The sequence below is a fragment of the Telopea speciosissima genome, chromosome 3 (assembly GCF_018873765.1).
Source record: "Telopea speciosissima isolate NSW1024214 ecotype Mountain lineage chromosome 3, Tspe_v1, whole genome shotgun sequence".
In the NCBI taxonomy this organism is placed as follows: Eukaryota; Viridiplantae; Streptophyta; class Magnoliopsida; order Proteales; family Proteaceae; genus Telopea; species Telopea speciosissima.
Genome location: NC_057918.1, coordinates 4,118,190 through 4,142,539, shown reverse-complemented (window position 1 = coordinate 4,142,539; position 24,350 = coordinate 4,118,190). Strand labels below are relative to the sequence as shown.

The following is a 24,350-nucleotide window of genomic DNA, read 5'->3' as shown; positions in this document are numbered from 1 at the left end:
GATTAGGGTTATTAACCATAAAAAAAAAAAAGATTAGAGTTTGATGGGGGGGGGGGGGGGAGATTAAAGGATAATGAATAATTGAAAAGGAACTAAAAAATAGATGTTTATGGATTTTAAATGTGTTTAAGGATCCTATAATTTTCTTCACATGGAGTAGTTGAGAAGACACTGTACAAAATCAGGCCCGCTATCCAGCCCAGCTAATATATAGGATGGGCTTGGGTCCAAAAATGTCAGGCTAATTCCGGCCTGGGACTGGGCCTTGAATGAGGCCCTTATCTAGTAGATTACCCCTGGCGTGACCTTGGCCTTGGCCTGGTAAATTGCCGCCCTTATTTCTACTAGTAGATCAAACCAAGTACTGCACCAAATGGAAGTCTTTGCCATACTTTTTATTTCTCCTGATATTGGTAAACACACAAAGTCACAAACCACAAGCCAGACCTAAAAGGTTAACCGAAGTCTTTATCATACTCGTCATTCATACGCATAGCGTACCGCGTAAAAAGATCCTAGCCATCAATCTCCCTATATGTAGAGTCAGTGATTTATCTCACTGATATCGGACATCACCGATACTGATATCAATACCAATATAGATTGGTTGGATCGGAGGATTCTGAACCCCAAAAAAAATCAATACATTTTTTACTATTTTAGCCACAATGTTATTGTAAACCAATCCGATAGCCAGGTGAAATAATGATATGACAATTCCGATCTTGGACATCTAGGAAATGATCTAAACACGCAATATGTTAAACTCTTGGTAGTCTAGAAATTTTTATGCTACCAAAAAATATTTTGTTTGGACTGAAATATGGCATGTGAGTAGGAGACCTCAAGGTCTACTTGTCCACCAAATTTTAGCACGTCACATGGCAGAAATGGGCATGTTAACTAGGGATTCCTTCCTGATTGAGCCAACCAGAAATCATGCTTTGTCAAAAAAAATATGAAATAAAATCTAATTTTTTTTCCTAGAGTTGGATTCTATCTGAAAAACTTCTATCAATAAAAAGATCCTTTCTGATTTTTTCTTTTATACATTGTTTTATCTTAAACCAAGCAAAGCATTTAGTTAGGGCTTTTCTTATTGCAAGTATTAAGCACAATCTAAAGATAGTCAAACAGCCATAAAGCCAGGGCTAAGAACTCTACAAACTGCATCTACAGCGGATTCAAATGAGCCTTAAAAATCTGCACTCTGCAGTACGCTCCCTTACTATCCTAAAAGTCTGACACTCACCAAGATAGAAATAAGAGTGTACCACTGCCACACATGGCTAACTCAATACTCCCATATCTATCCAACAATCGGATGGAAAACAGAACACACCTTGTGGCTCAAACTGAAGGACCATCAACTGAGACCCAAAGTGTGGTAAACACACAAGACCTTTAATTCTATTTAACAATCCAGCACAAATGAGCTGAATAGGACATTTAGCCAGCATCCAAAACCTAGTGCATCAACACCGTGGAGTAAGAAGCATAACAGCCACAGAGTAGGAGAGTACAGTAGGATTAATACACTTCAACCTCTTGCAATTCCATATGAAAGACTGGACTTACAGGTGATGCACTGCCTTCGATCTCTGAGTCTCATAATATCTTTAAAAAGAAAAGAGCCAAAAAAACAGCAAGAAAGTGCTCCAACCCAACTCTTAGGACTGGAATAAGAACCTAAACCAAACTTTAAATATTCATGGGGGAAAAGGAAAATAAATAAACGAGTGATCATGTATAAAGAGCAGAGCTTATTTCTCCCTCGAAAGAATAGTTGGAGCGGTCTCAGGCCCCCATTCACCACTGCAGCCTAGGACGTCTTGAGATCAATACATCTAATCTAGATCAGTTGACAACATCAAGGACCAACTTGCGAGACTTCACAACGGACCACTTCAATCGACGGTAATAACCAGCTTGGAGAAGTGCAAGTGACAGTACAAATATCCATTTGAATCCCATCTGCATTTTAAAAGCTAGTAAGTGAAAAATCACTATTTTAATTTGAAATGGCAATAGATGGTAAACTTTCACCCATTTACCAGTTTCCTCTCTTCCATTTCTGGTTCCGCTGCCCAGGATAAGAATGTGACAACATCTTTCCCCATCTACACCAACATTGTGCAAAGAATCTGAGCTTCCAGATCTTAGCAAGCAAACCTATGCATATTTTAAACTAGGCCTTAAATATTGCATTGTTAGATTTTGTTGATTACCTGAGATTCACTTGCAGGGGTACCATCCTCGTACTCAACAGCACCATCAATCAACATTTTGGGCATAGCTATTGCCCCACCAGGAAAGTACGGATTGTAGTGTAGCCCTTCTCGAATCTAAAAAGCCACAATTAAAGGGAAAATTGTTAATTAGTAAAACAAGGGACTCAAAGTGGACAAGAATCATTGACACACAAAGGAACCAAAACTGCTCAAATCAACCCTCATAAGTGTGATACATAGTCATTTTACTGATGCCATCCTGGTCGTACATACTGCCTTTATCTAGTTTTTCTTGTCTATCCATTTTATTACCTTATATTTATCTCATTGCCTGAAATTTACACTCAACTATGTCCACAAACCTACTGCCAACCATACCCACCCTAAACCTCCATAAACCACCATTATATCTTCAACCAGTGACCTCCATGTCACCTCTAGTTTATCAGTCTTAGGTCCCCAACCCACCCCAACCCCCCCACCCCCCAAAAAAAAAAATCCCTTAAAAAAGAATCTGCAAGTATCAATAGATTTTCAAAATGTCAACATCGCTCAGGTTACCAATACAAGCATATAGCTAAAAATAGGCTAGAAAAATGCAGATTTTGCAGAATGAGGAAGTTTCAGGTTTTGTTACTTCAAGAAAAGTAGCATATAATAATTAATCCACATGATCAAGGAAGTGGACAATTTACCGAAACACCAGCGGGAGGATCACGGTAGCCAGTTAGGAGAGCAAATACATAGTTCTGACCATTGTGGCGAGCCTGAAAAGACAAATGTTGAATACTGCTGGATTGACCAGTTATATGAGAAAGGAATTGAAATTCTAAATGCTGGTAATACCTTGGTGACAAGACTCAGATCTGGGGGATAAGCCCCACCATTAGCAAACCTTGCTGCTTGTTCATTTGCATATGGCTGAGGGAAACGGTCACTCAGCTTACCAGGGCGAGTGAACATTTCACCCTCATCATTAGGTCCGTCAACCACCTCAATCTCAGCAGCCATAGCTTTGGTTTCCTCTTCTGTATATGCCACTCCCACAAGATCACGGTATGAAATTAGAGACATTGAATGGCAAGATGCACAAACTTGTTGGTACACCTGGTGACCACGACGGATCCTGCTCACATGTAATGAGCGCTCAAAAGTGTTATATCACATTCAAAGAAGCTCGAGAATTCAATTTAACGTTATAAATATGCAATAAAAAAAAATATCAGTTTGATAACTGTATAAAATCAGAATACATTCACCCAAAAAAAATAAGATCAGAATACTATAATACATACACCAAATTGGGGGGGGGGGGGGGGGAGCAGTATCTTTATGCTAAAGGATCTAAGTATATCAGCCAGTTCAGTGATAAAAATATGATAATTCTTAGGAAAAGAACTACTTTGGTGTTAAACGGAGGGGGGGGGGGTTGAAACCCCACTATCTCACTTAAGTTTTATAATAGTGAGAAGAACCATCCACTCACGATGCATGGTCGTATGAACTGAGAATGCCTTTATGAGGCCAGGGGTAGCTTGGACACTCTAACCCATGCTCTGCCTCATCAGCAGACGCTACCATTGAAAAACTCAAGAGCCCAGAAACACCGGCTCCAAGGAGTGCAATTGCTCTAAGGGACTTCATGCCAGCAGGTCCACATCCATCTTGATCCTGCTTTGAAATAAGGGATGACAATGCTGGAGGGGCCTGCAAATTACCAAGACACAATTAGCAAATAACAATGAAAGTTTACGCTAGGATAAAAGTTCTGGTGAATTTTGTCATATATAATGTCAAACAAAAGCCAATAAACAAGTAGAAACAAGGTTTCAATGATAAGATAGGACTAATCCTTGTACATAGCACAATGAATTGGCTGATGCATCACAGATTGAACCAAGATTGGCTGGGACTGTTCCAAACCTGATCCCTATATCCTTGAATTCAAGCTTAACCAAACTTTAAGGCAGGGTCTGAATACAGAAACAGTCTGACTACTCCACAAGAACCAGGCCAGCACCATTAGGTTGCTATATTCTTGTGAAGTCGTTAGTGAAATGGCCAATAACTGACCACTTGGCTGCCTTCTTTACTTTACTCCTGTTGGATTTGATCCCTATGAAAGTCAGTCCAAATGCAGGTCCAATATAGGTTGGTTACAGTACCAACCTAAAAAAATGCATATAAGCACAGACAAACAACCATTACTGTAAAACATCAAGAAATTCTACTGATGCAAAGGATAAAGGAAAGACTAACTAATCTTGAAAGGCTAAATAAGAGAAAAGCTCCACAACTGAAGATCCTATTGTGTGCTTCTTCTCTCCCAACTCCTCCCTTATTTTCTTTATCTGATAAGCCTCCTTTTCCCATTTCTTTAATAGTCAGGAGAAGCATTTTTGGAAGATCTTTACTTGTGTGAGCAAGAAAGAGGTAAGAAATAAAGTTCCACAAAAACAATGATCTCCATGTAATATGGAACATCGAGACCTGATTGAACTCCAATGTACTCATTTAAATGTTTTAATGAATGTCAAATAAAACGAAAACATAATCAATAATACCCATATTCTGGTCCCCCCTAAAAAAAAAAGGCTCAAATATACCACAGTGCTTGGACTGTACATCCCAAGATGAGCTTCTACATAAAAGCATTACAAGAGCACTCTAGGGGTTGATATAAGGAGATTAACAGCCATATAAACACATTAAGTCCATGCTTCAGTTTTTGATGTGTTAAAGCACATAAACTTCAATTGAAGCAGAAATTTGTTTCCATGCTTCAGGCAGGACATAAGCACTTCCCATGCATTAGTTAAGCCCATAATCAGAGAGAGCGAGAAAAAAAAATTATAAAACTGTATCTACTAGTTAAAATGAGAAAGTAAAAAAGGAACTCGTTCCTCTTTCTCCAAGAAACGATGAAAGGGTACCAAAAATACTTGTCAACCTACCAAAAGAAATGTTCTCCCATGAAAACATATATCACTGGAAACACATTTGACATTTGTAATTTTCATACCAGCAAACATTTCCACCTAAGCGCTCAACCATCCCATGCAGGGTTTTTTTCTGGTAATTTGATTTTTAAGGCACAGATCTGTTTCTTGCATCATTTCTGCACTTGTTCGTTGTTCCCCTCTCTGGAAGCTAGTGTGCTGTTGATCGGAATTCAATCATTCTATGAATTTGGTTTATTGGAGAGTACAGTCTATTTCAATGGTTTGTACTTCTAGTATTCAACAGTCCTCAATCCTCATTTCCAAGTACATTTTAAATCTAAAAATGTTCCCTTAGACGGAAGAAGAAAAAGAGGAGGAAAAAAAATGAAATTTTACCATTAAAACTAGAAAAACAGAACTTCAGCATATTGTAAAGGTCGGTCATATGCTTAGTATCAACTGCACTTAAGCCCCCAAAGATATCAGGGGGAAAAACTGGAACTCTCTTAAGATGTATGATATTAAATGAACTTTATATACCACCACGGATACAAAACGTGATACATAATCACACAAGACAAACAGCAAGATTTCTGTTCAAAAAATTTAGTTTATAGTTTTCTTTTCCATTATTTTCAAACATTATACATCATGTATGTAATTTTCAAGTATCACCGTCTTTTTAAGAACCTTCTTTCTACATTAGTACACTTTCATGCATATTTAGAGAGAAGAAAATTATTGAAATATCAGCTCTCTTTGAATGTTTAAGGCCAATTTCATGAATCTCAATACCGAAGTTTGTAATACTCATCTCATAGATTTCCAGGAACAACATTGTTCTGTAGATACACATGTAATAAAGCATGAACTAAACAAAAAATGAGTGTGGTGTGTGCTACTATAGATTCAGTTATTTGTTTGGACTGCCATCTGGGGTACGATTTTCTACTTGAAGCATCCGACTCCAAGGTGATGGCTTATCCCCAATGTGTGCATTCTGCGCCTAAAATGGGAGGAGAATGGCCATCACTTACCGATTCATTGTGACTATGCAGGTACAATTCAAGTCTTTTTTTCTTCTTTTTTTTTTTTTTTTTTGGGGGGGGGGGGATTTAGCTTTAAGGAAAACTCAAAGACAAAGGTATTAGATATGTCTGTGAGGAGCAGGAGTCTATTTTTGGTTGTTTCCTACCTCATTGATGTGTTCCAAGGTATAACTCATATTTATAGTATATAAATCTGATTGATTGCTTTGTTTTTCTTATACTAATAATTTCGTTTTTAATATAACCTTTGGCTTGTCAAATGAAACTATTAATATTATCATGGGGTAATAATAATAATGATGCTGATCATGATACTAATAATAATAATAATAATAATAATATCGTTTATTGTGATGAAGGTGATGGTCGTAATCATGATAATAAACAACACAACCATCCTAGAAGCATTTACATCAGATAATAATTTAACCATAAAAATATTTCTATTCAAAATTACTTCAAAAGATTAATCAAAGATAGAAATGGGTATAATTTAAACCAAGGTACTCTAAAAATTAAATTAAAATTGAAAATATATATTACAACGCATAACAGTAGCGGAACAAAAAGGAAAAAGATAAAGAGGGGGAAGGGGATGGGAAAACGATGCTCCTTAGCTAAAGTCGCATCACAAATCGGAACTCTTACACAGGCAAAGGAAAACTATCGATCTGTCCAAACACCAATGGAATCTCAAATGTTTGATGGATGTATATCATTAGATAATTTCTCGATTTCCCCCGAAAACCTCTATAATAAAGCGACATAATGTAAATAGAATTAACAAAGACGATACGCTAGAAAGGAAAAGAAGAAAGAGAGAGAGAGCTAGATTACAGTATATTGGGACTGAAACTTCCCCTTCAATAACTGCTTAATCGCTCTTCCCGCAGCCATTTGAATCTATTTTCAGGCCGATTTCTTCAGAAAAAGAAGCAACAAGCGTGAGAGACCGAGATCCAATGAGAATAAACAGAGAGCACAGAGATCTGAAGAAGGAATTAACTTCCATTACCTGCTGAGGATTGGCGGACTTGAAACAAAAAAAAATACGAGCGATAGCAATTGGATCCCCAAATGGGAAATGATAAAAAAGTTATCGAAAGTGTAGGAGACGATGCAACTCACACGAGAGAGAAAGAATCATGGGTAGTTTTGTAATTCAAAGGAAAATAAAGTAGACGATTTTATGTTTCCAGTTGAGCCACATCACTAGGGTTTTAAAATGGAAAATTAATGGATATTGTATTTCTGTTACTCGTGTTTATCATGTGCACTATTTATCTTATGTGTTTGGATTTCCTTTGTTGGGTGTTGGGCGTGCATGGATGAATAACCTCTTATTATCCTAAAAAAACAAATAAATGGAAAAATCAGAGTTAGCTTAATAAAGTTCCTTCTGATTGGCTGTTTGTGATCATCTCTGATCATTAATCTAACGATGGTACGAGTTCTTTAAGATAGTGGAAATAGGTTGACTGTTGGATCACTCAGGCTAGCATTTTCAATGGTGGGCCTAGGCTAAGAAAGTGAAATTTTGACGGGACCAATAATTGAACTTGACAATGGTCATGCCCAGGCCGTTGGTCTGAAAGTGAGCCCAAAATTGTGGATCTGACTCTTCTCTAGGGAGTCCATCGCTTAGTGAGACATCCAATGGCTGGGCTGATTGGACATGCGCCAGAATGCATGTAGGCACACATCCCAATGTGGCCCAATCAGCCCAGCCGTTGGATGCTTACTAAGCACTCTATGGAAGATGGGGTCGCTCGAGAGGAGATCAACACCAAAATTGATCCCATGCATTCTCTCTCTCTCTCTTGTGAAAGAGAACTTGTCTAGTGGCCCATGGCTATTGGCTCCTATGTCCACACACATGACCATGCAAAATTACCACTCCACCCTATGAAATAAAAAATCTCATCCATATTGATGTCTTTATGCACACTTTCATTAGCCCCACATTGGTGCAAGGGTTATGTGGCCAGGTAACGATCGCTTGTCTTTCTTTATGGTTAAGAAAAACAAATCAACTTAAGAAAAATGGTTAAGAAGACATCCATAATTAAAGGATCTTTAAAACAAGGAGAACAAGCAAGAATAGATAATTTACAAGCCACGTAATACTCTTTTTGTTTTGTCATAATTGGAAACCAATACAAATTTTTACAATGATTAGGAAGGGTTTTCTAAGCAAACAGCATCAGAGAAATGCACCAATGAGGTGAGACAAAATGGTATACTATATAAGAGGGGCAATGAGGTCACTTTATTTGAAGAGGAGAGAGATAGCCGCAGAGGTGCTAACTGCTAAAGTATCATACCCTAACGGCTTAGAGAACCTCTTTTCATCATTAAAATAGGAAAAAATGTTTTATTGATATGAAATACAAAAAATTGAAAAACAAAATTATTCTGACCCTTATTAGGGAATTCCACCTTTTTCTTCGATACAATTTGGGGAGCTCGACAAATGGTTTAAAAAACTGGGATTAAATCAATCGAATCAGATTTGAATGGGTCATGGGCCTCAGGGCCATTTTTGGGGTTTTTTGGGTCCCATTTCAGCTAATTCATATTCGATCCGGATTGAAATCAGCAAAGATCGATTCAATCCCCTATTCCCGGTTAAAAATTCTTGTTTCCACATAAGAGTTATGATATCAATTTTCATACCCTTGTCAATAGGTGGTTGGAGAAGAATTGAACGCCCAAGTAGTTAGAGAGGATCCGGATCTAGGCCGGATCTAGCACATTAAAAGATACATAAAACTAAGCTCAAGGGGTTAGTGCAGCTGGCTTGGAGAGGACATGAGACTCCGCCTCAGGAAGCAAGGTCTCGTGATCAAACCTTTGCCGCTGCATAATTTCTTGGGGCCACCCGCTTGAGGCTCACTAGGGCCCAGAAGCTCCCGGTTCGTGCGTGGCGCGGGGGTCATGTACGAGCCGAGGAGGGGTTTAGTCTGATACCGTGTGTGTACTCTCATTGGCCCAAGCTACGATCTCTTGCCCTTCATTTAAATATGAAAAACCAAGACCAATACTAGACCATTAAAAGAAATAAATAACATATTGAAACTGACTGGACTGGTCGGAATAATTCTATACGACTGTTTTCTTTGATGGACCATGCCAATTCTGGTGCTAGTGATTGGTGGAGAATCTGCTAGACTTTGATGGGTATGATCTACGGTGGGGCTTTGGCTCGATAATTGGCATCAGTAGCGCTCTCATTGGCTGTCATACGCACATGGCCCTTGCACTTCCACAAAAAACGTTTTTCTAAAATAATATATATATTTCACCCAATGAAGAATTGAAAAATAATTTCTTACATAAAGGGGTTTTTTATTAGAAAAAAATATCAATATGGATCCCACAATTTATTATGGGTATAAACCAATTTCTATAAGACCATGTAGCAATTTATTTTTTTGCCTTCCATTTTTTTTTTTTCAAATGCGGTTGGTCAGTTTTTATAATCCCAAGAAATACTCACCCTTGCTGAGAAAAGCCTCCATGGTCCGTGAGCGCAGGGTTTGCAGGACACTCCTTTTCAACGGGGGGATGGTAGTTTCATACTTTCATGAGAGAGGCTGAGACTTCAAAGTGATCAGACACGTCAATGACGCTTAGTCAACCGTCATAGACCTTCACCTCGCGTTAGTTACCCAATTACTGCCATCTAGGACTGTCACCAATCACACCGGTCACCAGTCACCAGTCACCATACTAACTAGTAACTAGAATTCCATTAGAGTGAAACAGGACTGCAGGAGCAGAAGTGAGAAGAGGTCCCACCAGTTTTGGCTCTGACCCATCTTGACCACGTGAAGCGCAGGAACCATTTCAGGCCTCCATTAGTCATTCCAGACGAAAACCTGTCACCAATCAACTGAAATCACCCACGTGTCAGTTCCAACGGCTACTATTGGAACTCGATAGCTGTTATATAAAGACAACTGTATTTCAAAATATTTTTTCTCTTATTCCTCACTCCCTGCTCCCACCTCATATGGGGAGCAGAGCCAGAAGACAGTACGGTACTATATTTTTTTTCTCTCTTTATTTCACTGCAACTCTTCCCGAGATTCCATTGTGATGGAAGATGAGGTGGGTTGTTCTAAATTTCTAATCCAAACACAACCTCTTTCAGTCTTTTTCTCGTCTGTACTCTGTAAGTAATCTATCATTTCCCAGGCAAGACTCGCCTTATTCTTTTTACCAGCATCATGTGTGGGTGTGACTCTTTCTTTTGTTTTTTAATGGTGAAACTCATAAGGTGAAAGGTACAATGGATCTTGATCTCATTTTCAGCTTTGCTGCGGCTCTCTAAAGTCCCCAGTTTCAGTTTTAATTCCCATCTGGGAATTTTACTGTAGTTCAATGCAACTCTACATCATCCACTAGTGAGATTCTCTTTTTTTTATTTTTTTTATTTTTTTATTCCTTACTTTGTTTGGTGCCTCAGGGCTGGGTTTTTAATCTAGTTTGTTGGGTTTCTTTGGTACCAATTTTGTTGTCCATACGTCTTGTAGAGGTAACAGACCCTCTGAAGGGTGTTCTTGAGAGTTTGAGCTTTGGTTCTCATTGCTCTGCTAATCTTTTCTTAAGGTATGATGATACTGTGTAGAACTCTAGCAAGTTCATTGGTGAGGGATTCTCTGTAGACTGAGAGTTGAGTTTTCGTAGTTGTTCTCTATATTGTTCTGCTAATTTTTCCTAAGGAATCGATGCTTTAAGTTGGAGTTTTACTTTCATTTTGGGTCATTTGTAAGAAACTCTTCTAAACTGTTAAGAGATCTGAGGTTGTTAGCATTTAGCAAGTTAGAAATTTAGATTTACATTTAAAAAAAATAAAAGTTAGAGATTTAGATATAAGATCTGATTCATATCTGTTCCAGCTAGCTCCAATCACTGCTGTAGTTGTACACAGGTAGTTTAGTACAAATCTAATGGTTGAACAGATTTCACGTTAAGAGTTACCCTGGAAGCTTCACTTTGATGGTCATGGAGACTGGTTATCAGATCAGAGTGGGGAAACACTAGTAAGGTAACTCCTGTTTCTGGGTATATCGAAAGGAAGGAAAGAGAATGAGGCCTGCAGAGGACAAGGGTTGTTATAATTATAGATCAACACAGGAGATTTCAAGCAGCTCTGCTATTAGTTTTGAGTTCCATAAAGGAAATGGTACAAATCAGGGGTTTAATCCTAGGACAGCCTTGGGGAAACCAACTCCATCAAAATGGGATGATGCACAGAAGTGGGTAGTTGGATTGTCAAGAGGAGATCGAAATCGTTCCAAGACTAAACCTCGAAACTCAAATGCAGATGACAGGAGATTAATTGATCCTGTTCCACAAATGGAGAAGGATTCTTCTAGTAGCACAGATGAAGGTATCGAAGATGGAAGCCCATGCCCTGCAATTTCCATTCAGGATGAAGGAGAGACTAAGAAGGTCGATTGTAACGAGTCATTGTGGCGAATCAACAAGCATTTGGAGGATCCATCATCAGCCATTAGATCTGTTTGTGTGAGAGACATGGGAACAGAGATGACCCCCATTGCAAGTCAAGAGCCTTCAAGGACAGCTACACCCATTAGAGCCACAACACCAGCAGCAAGGAGTCCTATCTCTTCTAGATCATCAACTCCAGGAAGGTGTCGACAAGGTGCACAAGCTCTTGAAAACTACCAAACAGGTCTCACAACATTGGAATGCAGAAATGAAGCTGCAGGTTTTGGTAGGGCAGGGGGTGCAACCAGGTGGTCTAACAGAGAGGAAGAAGAAGCCAATGCTTGCAAGGTAATTGAGTATAAGAACAGTGAGCAAGCAAGGAAGCCCAGTCCTCTAGAGACCCGGGCCATGGCCTGGGATGAAGCTGAACGAGCAAAATACATGGCCAGGTGATTTGCTGTAATCTTTTCCCATTGTTTATTAAATGTTCTTCATCTTCAATCTGTAGGCAGTTCTTTCCAAATTGCAGAGTAACCTTTAGCACAGTATGATGGTTTGTTTTAGAAAAACATCTTTAATTGACTGAAATCTACTTCTCTGAGTTTTTTTGAAGAATTGGATCAAATCCCATCTCTTACAACTAATCTCCCAATAAAAAAAAAAAGCATAATTTTCTCTAAGATGTGTATATATTGTATTTGCAGGTACAAGCGTGAAGAGGTGAAGATACAGGCTTGGGAAAACCATGAGAAGAGGAAAGCAGAAATGGAAATGAAGAGGATGGAGGTAATTCAAATCCAAATCTTAAAAATTTTACCAATCTCATCTTATAATATAACAGTTGCAGCAGAATTCATGCAATATTGTCGTTGCTAATCAATTAGGACTACTAGTATCTAGTACCCCCCCCCCCCCCCCAAAAAAAAAAGTCACATTTTTTTTTCCTGAAAATTCCTGCATCTCAAACCATATTTGGAGGGACCCTCTTCTCCAGGTGAGAGCTGTTTATGTTTCATCAAACACCTCTTATCATGGTTCAAGGTATCAGTAGTATCATATGGGCCGTATCAGCTGATACTCGACAGCGATATAATACCACGTTTTTGAATTGACGCTTGATCTGCCCTGATACAGGCCAATTCCAGCTGATCCGTATCGGTATAACTATTATTTGTACCACACAAGACTAAAATTTTCATACAATCAGGTGAAAGCTGAAAGGTTGAAATCTAGAGCACAAGAGAGGTTAGCAAACAAGGTAGCAGCGGCTCGCAGAATAGCAGAAGAAAAACGAGCAAATGCTGAGGCTAAACTGAATGAGCAAGCTGTGAGGACTTCTGAGAGGGCAGACTACATAAGGAGGACGGGTCATTTGCCCTCTTCCTTCTCCTTTAAGCTGCCTTCACTCTGCTGGTGAGGACATAACAGTATACTGTGGTATTATCAATCAGCTGGTACTTCTTTTAGTTCCCTCACCATCCCAAGAGAGAGGGAGAATAAAAGATCGTTGGTAATTCTTGTTGTATTACTTCATTCTGTTATGCAGAACTTTGGATCTAATGCAGATTGTTTTCATTTTTCACTATTGGGAAATGTAACTCCTGTCTGGTAGTACTTGCTCTGTCACACACACTCTATTCTCCAACAATCTCTCTCCTCCTTCATCTATGTAGATCCCCTGCACTTTTTCTAGCTCATACGTTAATTGGTTTGGTATGAGAGATGTCAATACAAGTGGGCAGCGTGTAGATCCTTTCCTCATAATAAAAATAGGAAAAAATAAGTTCTTATGCATTCATTGACTCTCCAGACCATTGGATAGAGACATTGGATAGACAGTGGTCACGAATTAGATTAATCATGTGTCAAATTTTAAAGTTTAATTCAATCAAATACCCTCCATGTGTTAGCATGAATCTTATATATGTCCATGCATGTCTGGTTCTTCAACAATCATTGTGCAAGCTTTATTGCGCTTTCTCCCATGGCCCTTGATCTTTAAAGCTATGTTTTTTCATGTGAAAAACTCTAATATAGCTGAAATTTGACATACGATTAGGCGACCTAATAAGAGAACAACATTTAGATCCTATTTGATCAGGCTCATGGTAGTGGTTGATTTTTATTGTAGACTTGTAGGAAAGGTTACCATCAATGGAACGTAGAAACCAAGCTCATACGCAACCTGGGTGTGACTTCCATTGAAAACAAGTGCTTGTAGGAACCAAGCTCATAACACCCCCATAGGGTAATCTGCATTGAAAACGAAGTGTATGATACCAAGATAATTATGACCCCCTCGATCCTCTTCACCGTGGGATAAAAAGAAATTTACTCCTTTCTAAAATGGAGAAAGTTTTCCTTCACCAGGAAAAGCCACACCATCCTAGGGTTTACAAACTCAGAAAGATTACTATCATTGGATTTCAATCCTCTCTAATTCCTAAAAGTGTGCAATGCTGCAATGCTAGGTGGAGATGCCAACAGCAACTCAATCATCCAACGGCCATGGTAGTATAAGAGCCATCTCATATGCAACGTGGGTGTGACTTCCATTGAAAACTAATGAGCATTGGGTAATCTGGGTGTGAATTGCCATTGTAAACGAAGTGCTTGTAGAAACCAAGATAATTACGACCCTCGATCATCTTCAACATGGATGAAGAGAGTGCGAGTAGAAACCAAGATAATTATGACCCTCGATCATCTTCACCATGGGATGAAGAGAAATTTTCTCATTTATACAATGGAGAAAGTTTTCCCTTCACCAATCACCACACCATCCTATGTTAAAATTGCAAGGTCATGTTGAACTTATGTTAGCCTTCCTTGTTCATTTACTCGTGCACGACATGTAACTCTGAACAGGTCAGAAAGGAAACACATGAAAAATCAAGTAATGATCTATACGGCACTTACTTATTCTTCAGTAATGATCTACACGGCACATAATGCAACATCAAAATGCTGTTTGAGATTAAGTTGAGGTTGAACTGAAATAGATCTTCCAGACAAAGAAAAAAAGACTTTTTAAGGTTTTCTTCTATACATTCCACTGTACGTGAACAAGACAGAAATGCTTCAGGACCAAAAAGAAAAACTTATGGAGGCTCAACAACTGCCCTGCCCTTCATATTCCTCACCATGCATAACCACATTCGACAGAGTGGTATGATGCTACCATGGCCAGCAAATAGGTTGATCATGAACTCTAATCCTTTGCTTGGGTTTTATCCATCCTTATAATTGTGCCCAACTTCTTAAACCTACCTGGCAGACGTAATGTCAAATAAGAAACGCAGAAGTCTAGGTGCAAACATCATATGGAAATTATTTAGTTTAAAAAAAAAAAAAACCAATGAAAAAATCAGCTTTACTGGAGAGAATGAATTCAGAATTGCAACTTGGTTGAACCCAAGAAACCAAAAAATTAACATGTGCACATGCGCGCACACAGATTCAAAAAAAGGCAAATAGTTTCCTAATTGGTTTTTTTTTTTTTTTTGTTGTTGGAGGGGAGGGGGTGGTAATTAATCATTTGCTTTGCTCATCTTGAGCAGTGATCCAGCAACAATAAATTCTCCTGAATGGATGGGTAGAGTAACTGGAAAGTGGAAAACCTTTAAGCTATGGTTAACTAAGACACCGACACCCGTTAATAATGGGTACATGATAGGGTTATGGACTTTTGGAATGTGTGACATACCAACTCCACCCAGTTAACACTGGTCTCTGTCCATAACCATGTATTGTACAGTTAGTATATTAAATCCTCTAAAAGCAAGCAAATAAAAACTTAAACAACCACTAAAACTACCGAAAATAGCACACTAGATCACGTAGATAAATCATCCAAGAACGCGAATAACCAAAATATGTCACGCACACAAAAAAAAAAACAGAAGACGAATTAAATTGTCAAACATATGCATGAATCCATCCTACCCCCTCAAACCCAATGAGTTTCTGCACTAAAAAATAAAAATAGAAGAAAATCAAGATAACGATTTAAGATGAATAAGTGCACAAAGGTGAAGGAAAATCAAGAGAGAAGATCTTAAAAGAAAAGATCTATAATTTGTGAAAAGCTCATTGAAATTCATTAAGTATTATACCACCTTTATTGTTTGCAACGTAATAAACGAAAGCAACCAAAATCAAGCCATGATTTAATACACAATTTTCATTTAAATCATATAAAATTAGAGAAAATAAAAGCAAATCACAGAAAAACAATGAAAATAGTAAAAAATTAAAAGAATGCAAGCTTTACAGAATTAAGTAACATTGTATAAGAAAATATAACAATAGAACACATGCTCATATCAGAGTTATAAACAATTCTCTGTATTTCGGACTGTTCTCAAACCCTCGAGCGCATTATTCATCATGTATTGTGTCTCTAATCTTTTAAAGCAGCAGCAACACAAGTTGAAATTGGGTTAGCATATCATTCTGTTGTATGTTGAGCTATAGGGAGGAGCATAAATAAGAGTTTCCAGCCGAAACAATTGCCATTTCAAGAAAACATGAAAAAATACAGGGGTGTCCTTCATGTGATCTGTGGATTATTTTTTCACTGAAAACAAGGTTTTTGTTTTAAAAAAAGGTTAAATAAAATGAAAATTGGAATTTTTTGTTGGGGGAAGGGGAAGAAAAGATAGAGTGCAAAAATATCCTAGGATTTAAGCAGAAGAGCTGTTTCAAAATTTGCCAATTGAAATCAAACTCCAAAAAGATCCTATTTAGGACTTGAGCAGAAGAGCTGTTGCAACTATTGAAAGAAAATTTGCCACTGAAATTAAACTCACAGTCCCAACATTTGAAATTCAAAACTACAGGAAAGTCAGAAACAGAACTCTTCAATGGCATATTGATATGGCAACCAAACCGTCCAGAAGATAGCTTCATACAGAGTAAACAATAAATACTCAGATGCGTTTCTCAGACCCTTACTGAGAAACAGCACCAATTCTCATGCACAGCCATCCACCTATGCAGTGCTTTTCTGTTATCAGAAACAATCTGCATTGTGTAAAGCATGTATGTTGATTTCTATTCTTTCTATTTCAAGAGTGTCGTGGCAACAAACACCTCCTAATTCTTCTATTCACTTTTGTGTCTGCAAGGGGATTGAATCCCAGTTAGTTTGTTTGATCAATAAAATCATTTCAGAAGAAAAGAAAAGAAAGAAGAAGAAGAAGAAAATTTCAAATCTGGATTAAGTTTGGCCTGTTATATCTGCTTCCTCATGCAACTATATTTTTCTCCAAAACTCCAACAGAATATCACTATTTACTGGTTCTGTTCTTGCAACATATAGGTAAATTGTTCCTAGTTTGGCATGAAGTGAATCAACATCAAGTGTCAATCCACTTGAACCTTTTAAATGCATATTCTTTCTTAAATCACATCAAAGAAGTCTACCAGTCATGTTCTATAAATAATTAAATATAACGCAATGAGACATTGAATCCATCCACTCGATGAATATATAATAACTGCCAATATAGTTTTTGCACTATCATAAAACTAGGAGAACCAATATATCAATATAAGTATATTCCATGTTAGTACTAGAATCGATGCATGAGACATGCTGCCAGATGGCCACATAAAAATTGAATCCAAGCAGAAACATGAACATGGACAAACCTGTAAAGAGTATTTCACATCTGGCTCCCTGGCTTACATTCGAACTCACCACGGAATTGATAAAATCATACATTCAAACTCATCAAAGAATTGATACAACCAACAATTCATCCTTTTGCAATCTGGATTGGCTCAGCAAGATCATATACAACAAAGGCTACCATTTATTTTGGTAGACCTCCTCATTGAGAAATCCTGCAATCAGTAAGAAGTTCAAAATGAATGTAAAAGGACATGTACAAGTGACAGAGAGAGAGGTAGACGGAGGAAGCGTACCGTTTATTTTAGTAGAGGAGCATAAGGAGCAGGGCAGGGAGATACAGTGTGGTCAGGTAACTGATTTATTAGTTCAGTTGTAGCCTGAAGACAAGAATTCAGGATTTTCTTCTCCAACCTGACAAGCTGGGTAGCAACTCGTTTCCTTGCATCCAAATTGCAATCTGCCAACTGATATATCACAGATTGAAAAGTATCACAACAGAGACTTGGCATAGAGTACTAGACTTATATTAGGGGGGAAATCAACTTTCTACATACTGAAACTTCATCTTCACCCATAGTAGTAGGGTAGCTAGCAAGCCGATCCTTAAAATAATCAGAAAGTTGATCCAAAACTGCTCGCTCCAAACATGGACTCACCTGTTGCATTTAATAAATGGTACCATGAGAATTTTCTGCAACCATTAGCTAGATTGGAGGCTTATTCGATAAGATGTTCCAACCAAAAGAAAGTTAGAAGAAGAGAAAAAATAATTTCCAAGCTGAGATGATTTATTAATGGCAACTATTCATACTCGAGATCAAAACAATCAGTCAAATACCCAATATTCATGATTAAAAAAGAAAAGGAAAATTTCAAGCCCACAACAGCCTTTTCTGAGATAGGACTTTAGTTGGCAGTAAGATTCAATAATTTTTTTGCATCCCGGAAAAATGGCAACATAGGATTAACACACCAATGTAGTGTTTGAATGTCCTAAATAACTAGCTACTTTCCAGATAACTTTTAGAAGGAAAATTACAGCGGAAAAGCACTTTCATAAGAACGTAGTTGGATTTGACAAGACTTGTCAGGCTTCGGAAGAGAAAAACACCTACATGACAAATATTTAGTGGCAATCTGGTTATCCAGGCCTTTTTCTTTTTGGGTGATAAGTAACGGTCTATCAATTAAAAAATAAATAAATAGAGATATCCTCCAAGAGGAAAAACCTCAAAGAGCTGAGCATTGCCCAGCCTACTTGTCCTTGCTGAATATCCCATTAATATAATCGTCAGCTGATATAAAGTTAAAAACATGGGATAGATTTGCTCTTAACCACCTCCTTGACAACCTACAATAAAGCAAATTATGCAAAGAAAAAATGCACAATAGCTTTTGCAAAGTTTTCAGATCATGTCCCTATCCAGTACTACAAGGAAATCATAGTAGACACAATCTAGAAAGGAAGTTGAATGCGATGAACTCACAGGACATATGGGGCCTTGAGAAGAAAGAACTGACTGCATCTCAGATGGATCAGAAACATAGCCTAGTCGCAGATAAGGAAGCATATCTGACACAGCTTCTTTTTCTTTTCCTACACACACCTACAGAAGAAGAATGCTTTGATGATTACACAAACAAGTCAATCAATAGAAGTTACAATCTCATCTCAATGAGAGAATACAATATCCATACGTGAAAAACTTGTACAGTTAGTTTTCCATTCCTTTGAGCAACTAATCTCTTGGCTTGATACTGAGGATCCTCGGTGTTCAGGGAGGCCTGGATTAATAAGGACCAGAGGAAGTAAATGAGATAAAGAGAATAGCAAAGCAGTGAAACAGTAGCCTCGTAAATAGCAGGGAAATAGGGTTCTACCTCAACCACCATACGGTCATAAGGATTATCTTCATCAACAAAACCATAGTTTAGAAGCAATCTTGAATTTGGCTGTGGACCACACCTACATGAAGTTCAAAGTTCATTATGCATCAGTGAAAGTTTGATAGAGTGCAAAGACAACAATGCTGGCAAAGCAACCAGATTGTCAACATGGGATGCTAGTGCAGACTCAAAATTATGGGTTGAGGATAATTATTTGGTACAAACTACAAAGTAAGCAAATACTTTACCAGACAACAATTGGTTCCCCAGCTTTATATGGACGATCAACTACCAATTGAACAGCATCTTCTACAGGTGTCAGCATCGCCTTGCAATTGCTTTTGTACGCAAGAAGAGGTGGACCTAAAGGAACTAACGCAAATCTTCTTGCCAAACTCACTTTCTGATTCAACCAGAAAATTAAACCATCAATCCAGATGCCTTAATAGAATCTAATGTTTTCCTTAAAAAGAAAAAGAGGGGGGGGGGGGGGGGGGAGAGAAGCTTAGGTTAAATGAAAAAGTGAAACTGAAAAGCACTCATAAGGTGACTGGTTAAATGGTCAGAAGGGCAGAGAACAAATGATGTTCTTGTTCTCTCCTTGCCCATCCGAATTGCCCTTTAAACCTCTATATGGAACCTGGTTTCGTCCACATGTGAGCTCTGAAGCAAGGGACAGTCCTCACATCCTACACTTCCTTCTCCACAGGCTTACATGGATACAGCTCTCTTTTGTAATCCCATCACATAGAACATACAAATGGAGTTTTACTCTAATCAGCTCACCATGTGCATCAATCATGATGTCCCCATCATAGAATGAAATAGACAGGAGGCAGAGGAAGAGGAGAATAAGAAAGTGCAATGGGCACATTAAACTCCATCCTAATCCCTCTCTGGTTCAACATAATGCTACTCAAATGGCAGCAAAGAATGATGCAAAATTCATCACAAGCATTTTAAACCATAATATCATTGCCGAAATCATATCCAACTAAATGCTAACCCATTTGTCTCTGAACATTTAACAACAGTCGGAATAAAATGATGAGACAGTACCTGCAAATGCACCACACATGACTGAACTGCAACAAAAGCTTGCTTGAAAATCTCAAATGGGAAGGCCTCAGTTGGTATGTCATATGGATATTGCTGTAAAACTCAAAAATAAATAATTACAATAATATAATATCAAACCTCATATACATGGCTATATGAAACCATAAAATAATGTTCCATGGACAAAATTGCCCAATGACTTCATAAAATGATTTTTAATGACATTTCAAGCTACAAGATAGACTGACCTGAAATAGTGACCCCGCCATAAACCAGACCGTGTCAAGTTCATTATATTCTCTCTTGATCCCCTCATCTCGTTCAAGGACTTCAGCCTAGATTATTATTCCATACAACGCATGAAGTATTAGTCATAAACTTTAATTTTGGAATGAATGCACATTCACAAGCTTGAGAACACCCAAAACAATAAGCAGAAAAAACACAATGTATTAAAGAAAAAAAAATTAAACTCTCGCAACCAAGCCTTATCCCAATTAAAAAGCAATTTGAAAAAAAAAAACAAGAGAAGAAATATCAAATTTGCATGATAAAGGGGTCAATTAAAAAAAATTTGGCAGTTTATTATTGATCCCTCTAGAAAACTAAGGCAAATGTTAGTTCCACAGCTGTTTAGAGGTGTTGACCCATGAAAAAAATAATTCCGTAAAATTTAAATTAAAGTGACATAGATGAAAACAATTTGTTTGCAAACGTCCTGCCATCCCTTTATACCCTCCTACACATTGACACTTGTTTACGGAAATGATGGATACAAGAAGTCACAACAGTGATTCTATAACTTTTTCTATAAACTAAACCACCCCCCCCCCCCCACCCCCAAAATAAAAAAGATACCGGAACCATGTACAGAGAATTTCTAGTTTGAGTCACTAGACCAGAAAATACCTTTGTAGGGCTCCCATTAAGATAAGCCAGTTCAGTCTCTGACCATAGAAGAGGAGATTCTACAGCTAGCTGGCCCCTCCCTCGTTGGCGGTCAAGCTCCCTTATGAATGGATACCAGAAAGATTCCTTTCCCTGCTTCTTTTCGTACATGAGATACAATGCCAAGCAGGCCAGTTCAGAGAGCTTATTTGTTGTCAATAATTCCGCTGCATAAGAAAAATCAATGAGTCAATATAAGTTAGGACGTGAAACCATAATACACTGGTCCCAATCCTGATATTCAAAAAGAACACATGAGGATGAAACTTATTGAATAGAATATCCATAATTATTGATCTTAAAATCTTCTTAAAATGCAATATTTGATTCAATTGCATGAGTTTCAGTTCAACAGTTCCCAAAAGCACGACTACATGGAGAATGAAACAAAAAGAACTGGGACTTCCAAAACGTTCTCAATTAAATTTTAAGTAGTCTCTAGGGCTCCGTCTGGTTGCAAGGAAAATAAAGGGAAGGGAAGTAAAATCAAATGAAAACTTCTGTTAATTGTCTAACTCTACAACATTTTAAATCTGGTTATTAAATTTTGCGACATTTTACAATCAAGTTCTTTGGTTTTAAGAAGGAAAATAAAATTTTGTTTGAAAAGTATGGTTACTATATTTAGTAAGAGTTTAAAGTAGTTACACAATGTCCATTTTCTTTTTAAAAATTGACTTCACTTCCCTTACAACCATACGGAACCTAAAGAAACTGGGAGTAAAATTATCCCTTCACGACATGAACCATCACACCCCAATTTGGAAAAGTCATTAGTGCTGTACTAATCACAACTGTACGGCATCTAAATCAGGAGATTGATTATCTAGATATAATCACTACACCTTACCCACTGTCTCGTTCCCAAGAACTCTATCGAGGGTTACAACCAACGAATTCGGGACGAGAAATGCAATATCTCCTGCCTGCAATAAACTTGAAATTTTCAAACGGATTAATATAAACATAACAACAAATCCGTGAAGGAAATTAAACTTCAAACACCATGTTGAGAATAAGCACTTCGAAATACGACCAGCAACGAAGTTACCTGAAGATCCTCACTGGCTGCAACGTAGTGTATCGGTCTATGCTTCCCATCATGCGAGGGCCTTTCCTTGAGAACAACCTTGCAAGGAGGAAGTCCTTTCTCGTGCATCCAAGATTTTAGATCTCCAATCTCCTCTTCTTTCTTGCTGGCAACTCCATAAGACTTCCCATCTTCTTTACGCGAGCCAGCGACTAAGGTATCGGCACCACATGCTAAACAATGGCTTCTGCGAGCAATGGATGGAAATGTAGACGAACGCCTTGGATTCTTGATGATTAAACTTGAAACCCTAGGAAGAACTAAAAGAGGACGTGGAGACGAGCGAGTGAGAGACGAAATGCAATTGTTCTGCTGATAAGCAACGACCATGGCTTCTTCTCTTTACTGCAAACCCTTAAAATATGAAGATACAATAGATGAGATTATTGTTACGTTAAACGGCCAATGAATACGCAGAGAGTTGCAGAGCTCCAAAGAGTAATCGGTGATGGACGAGAGATAGCCCAATTATTTTCTTGTTCTTTTCTATTTCGGTGCGTTTTTTCATTTTATTTTTTCTTTTCTTATTTATCTTCGGTGACTGTGACACTTTAGCGGCTTTAGCCATAAAATTTAGAAGAAAAAAAAAAATGAAAGATTATTGTCACTAATATCTATAATGATATTCTATTAGACCATTATTATTGTATACCGTTAATATACAATAATCTAAAACTATGTACTTTTTTAACCAAAAATATATATATAGTATTAGAAATCATCTTGAGCTGTGTACTTTAATGAATCGCTTCATAACTGGTCGAAACTCAACTATATTTGGAAGCCAAGAAAATGCATGATGACATCATTTCTATCTCTCTCCTCAAATTCAAAATTTTTTAAATATTTTTTATTTTTTTCTTTTCTTTAGCTTCCAAATACTATCCTAAGAGGTTTGGTATCACCAAGTCTAATCCAAACCTACAAGATACCGCTGCTCCAACAGCAATTAATAATTGTATGTATGGTACATGATTTTAGGAATTAGTGATTGATACAATATCGGTATTGGTCGATACTAATCCAACAAATTTTCTAAAATCTTTTCACTAATATTTGAATCAATGGAAAAATCAATTTACAAATTCATAATCTAATACTTGATAATTTTCTATACTCTATGAAATTATTACAAAATTCAAATACAATTAAGAGAGAAAATTATCGGGATTGTCAAGGTAGGGTATGCTATCAGTTCTGGCATTCTGTGTTTATCTATTTTATTCTCAAATGACTTTGCTGTTTCCATTGTATGATACTATTCTATCGCACAATATTGGTGCGCTCCCTATGCCGCTTGCTCAAAAAACCATCTCCCTTTATTATGTTGATGATGATAATCATATAAAATATATTATTAAAAATAAAATTAAAGATAAAGGATTGAATAAAACATGATGGATCATATTATACACGCCATGGTTGTACATTCATCCAAAAGCTCTTACCCCAAAAAAAATAAATTCCAGAAGCATTATCCCTTGTAGCACAATCAATTAGATGATTTTGGTCAACATTTAGATAATTAAGTATCGAAAATGTTAAATATATGGTACCGTGGAACATATGAATTAATTTAAAAATCATGACTAGATTTGTCACAACCCTAATAGGAATCCACTATATATGTCTAGCCATTTACACGCGCCATGGGTCCAGTAAACCGAGTTAGGCATCTAATGTGGGCCATTAAGGTCAACCCAAACTTTCCAACTTTTGCTTTTTTATTGTATGAGATTTTTCAAATATTATTTTCCCAAGTTAACTTAGAATTGTGCCATTAAAGCATTGGTTATGTATTCAAAACTAAGGCCCTCGTTTGTTTGCAGGTGAGTATGAGGTTGGTCTCCTTCATTCCCATCACACCAAAACTCCTGCAAATAAACGGGCCCTAAATTATATGTGTATGTATGTTTTCTTCCTCTTAAGTTTATTAAAAATAACAAATCCTACTTCCATAAATCAAAGGTTTATAAAATACGGGTAAAAGATTGCTATCTGGACATGTAACACGTGCATCAACACGGGGGCCAATAAAAACGCATG

General features: G+C 37.5%; 3 protein-coding genes and 1 long non-coding RNA gene across 6 annotated transcripts; 2 read left to right on the top strand and 2 right to left on the bottom strand.

Annotated features, from left to right (window-relative positions):
- Window positions 1-1,539: 1,539 nt before the first annotated feature.
- LOC122655733 (cytochrome c1-2, heme protein, mitochondrial) lies at window positions 1,540-7,261 on the bottom strand. Its single transcript, XM_043850037.1, has 8 exons — window positions 7,238-7,261; window positions 7,060-7,143; window positions 3,718-3,938; window positions 3,078-3,357; window positions 2,927-2,998; window positions 2,229-2,345; window positions 2,055-2,120; window positions 1,540-1,974 (listed from the first exon to the last, which is right to left on the bottom strand). The coding sequence occupies exons 2-8, from the start codon at window positions 7,117-7,119 to the stop codon at window positions 1,858-1,860; spliced, it is 933 nt and encodes a 310-aa protein (XP_043705972.1). The 5' UTR covers window positions 7,120-7,143; window positions 7,238-7,261; the 3' UTR covers window positions 1,540-1,857.
- LOC122655735 lies at window positions 2,841-17,812 on the top strand. The gene is made up of 3 exons (XR_006332001.1): window positions 2,841-2,851; window positions 7,174-7,317; window positions 17,799-17,812. It is a non-coding gene; the product is annotated as an uncharacterized LOC122655735 (long non-coding RNA).
- LOC122655732 lies at window positions 10,986-13,257 on the top strand. The gene is made up of 3 exons (XM_043850036.1): window positions 10,986-12,131; window positions 12,387-12,468; window positions 12,890-13,257. The coding sequence occupies exons 1-3, from the start codon at window positions 11,317-11,319 to the stop codon at window positions 13,097-13,099; spliced, it is 1,107 nt and encodes a 368-aa protein (XP_043705971.1). The 5' UTR covers window positions 10,986-11,316; the 3' UTR covers window positions 13,100-13,257.
- On the bottom strand, window positions 12,624-22,714 carry LOC122655730 (ribulose-1,5 bisphosphate carboxylase/oxygenase large subunit N-methyltransferase, chloroplastic). Of its 3 annotated transcripts, none has more exons than XM_043850032.1 (12): window positions 22,266-22,714; window positions 22,065-22,140; window positions 21,176-21,381; window positions 20,515-20,601; window positions 20,267-20,359; window positions 19,456-19,610; window positions 19,202-19,286; window positions 19,019-19,105; window positions 18,808-18,927; window positions 17,875-17,976; window positions 17,614-17,784; window positions 12,624-12,636 (listed from the first exon to the last, which is right to left on the bottom strand). In XM_043850032.1, the coding sequence occupies exons 1-11, from the start codon at window positions 22,632-22,634 to the stop codon at window positions 17,617-17,619; spliced, it is 1,548 nt and encodes a 515-aa protein (XP_043705967.1). In that variant the 5' UTR covers window positions 22,635-22,714; the 3' UTR covers window positions 12,624-12,636; window positions 17,614-17,616. The 3 variants fall into 3 exon arrangements, with proteins under 3 accessions (XP_043705967.1, XP_043705966.1, XP_043705968.1); XM_043850031.1 differs by lacking the exon at window positions 12,624-12,636 and adding an exon at window positions 17,424-17,532; XM_043850033.1 differs by lacking the exon at window positions 12,624-12,636 and adding an exon at window positions 17,424-17,532 and having other exon boundaries at window positions 22,065-22,150; window positions 22,266-22,456.
- Between the last annotated feature and the right edge of the window lie 1,636 nt (window positions 22,715-24,350).

Coding starts and splice junctions, on each gene's coding strand:
- LOC122655733 (XM_043850037.1), bottom strand. CDS start 7,119: ATGGCTGCGGGAAGAGCGATTAAGCAGTTATTGAAGGGGAAGTTTCAG. Junction 3,358..3,717: donor AGTTCATACGACCATGCATC/GTGAGTGGATGG, acceptor ACATGTGAGCAG/GATCCGTCGTGGTCACCAGG. Junction 1,975..2,054: donor AAATGGAAGAGAGGAAACTG/GTAAATGGGTGA, acceptor TTTAAAATGCAG/ATGGGATTCAAATGGATATT.
- LOC122655732 (XM_043850036.1), top strand. CDS start 11,317: ATGAGGCCTGCAGAGGACAAGGGTTGTTATAATTATAGATCAACACAG. Junction 12,132..12,386: donor CGAGCAAAATACATGGCCAG/GTGATTTGCTGT, acceptor TTGTATTTGCAG/GTACAAGCGTGAAGAGGTGA. Junction 12,469..12,889: donor TGGAAATGAAGAGGATGGAG/GTAATTCAAATC, acceptor TCATACAATCAG/GTGAAAGCTGAAAGGTTGAA.
- LOC122655730 (XM_043850032.1), bottom strand. CDS start 22,634: ATGGTCGTTGCTTATCAGCAGAACAATTGCATTTCGTCTCTCACTCGC. Junction 18,928..19,018: donor TAACTGTACAAGTTTTTCAC/GTATGGATATTG, acceptor CTTCTTCTGTAG/GTGTGTGTAGGAAAAGAAAA. Junction 17,977..18,807: donor CTCAAGGCCCCATATGTCCT/GTGAGTTCATCG, acceptor TAAATGCAACAG/GTGAGTCCATGTTTGGAGCG.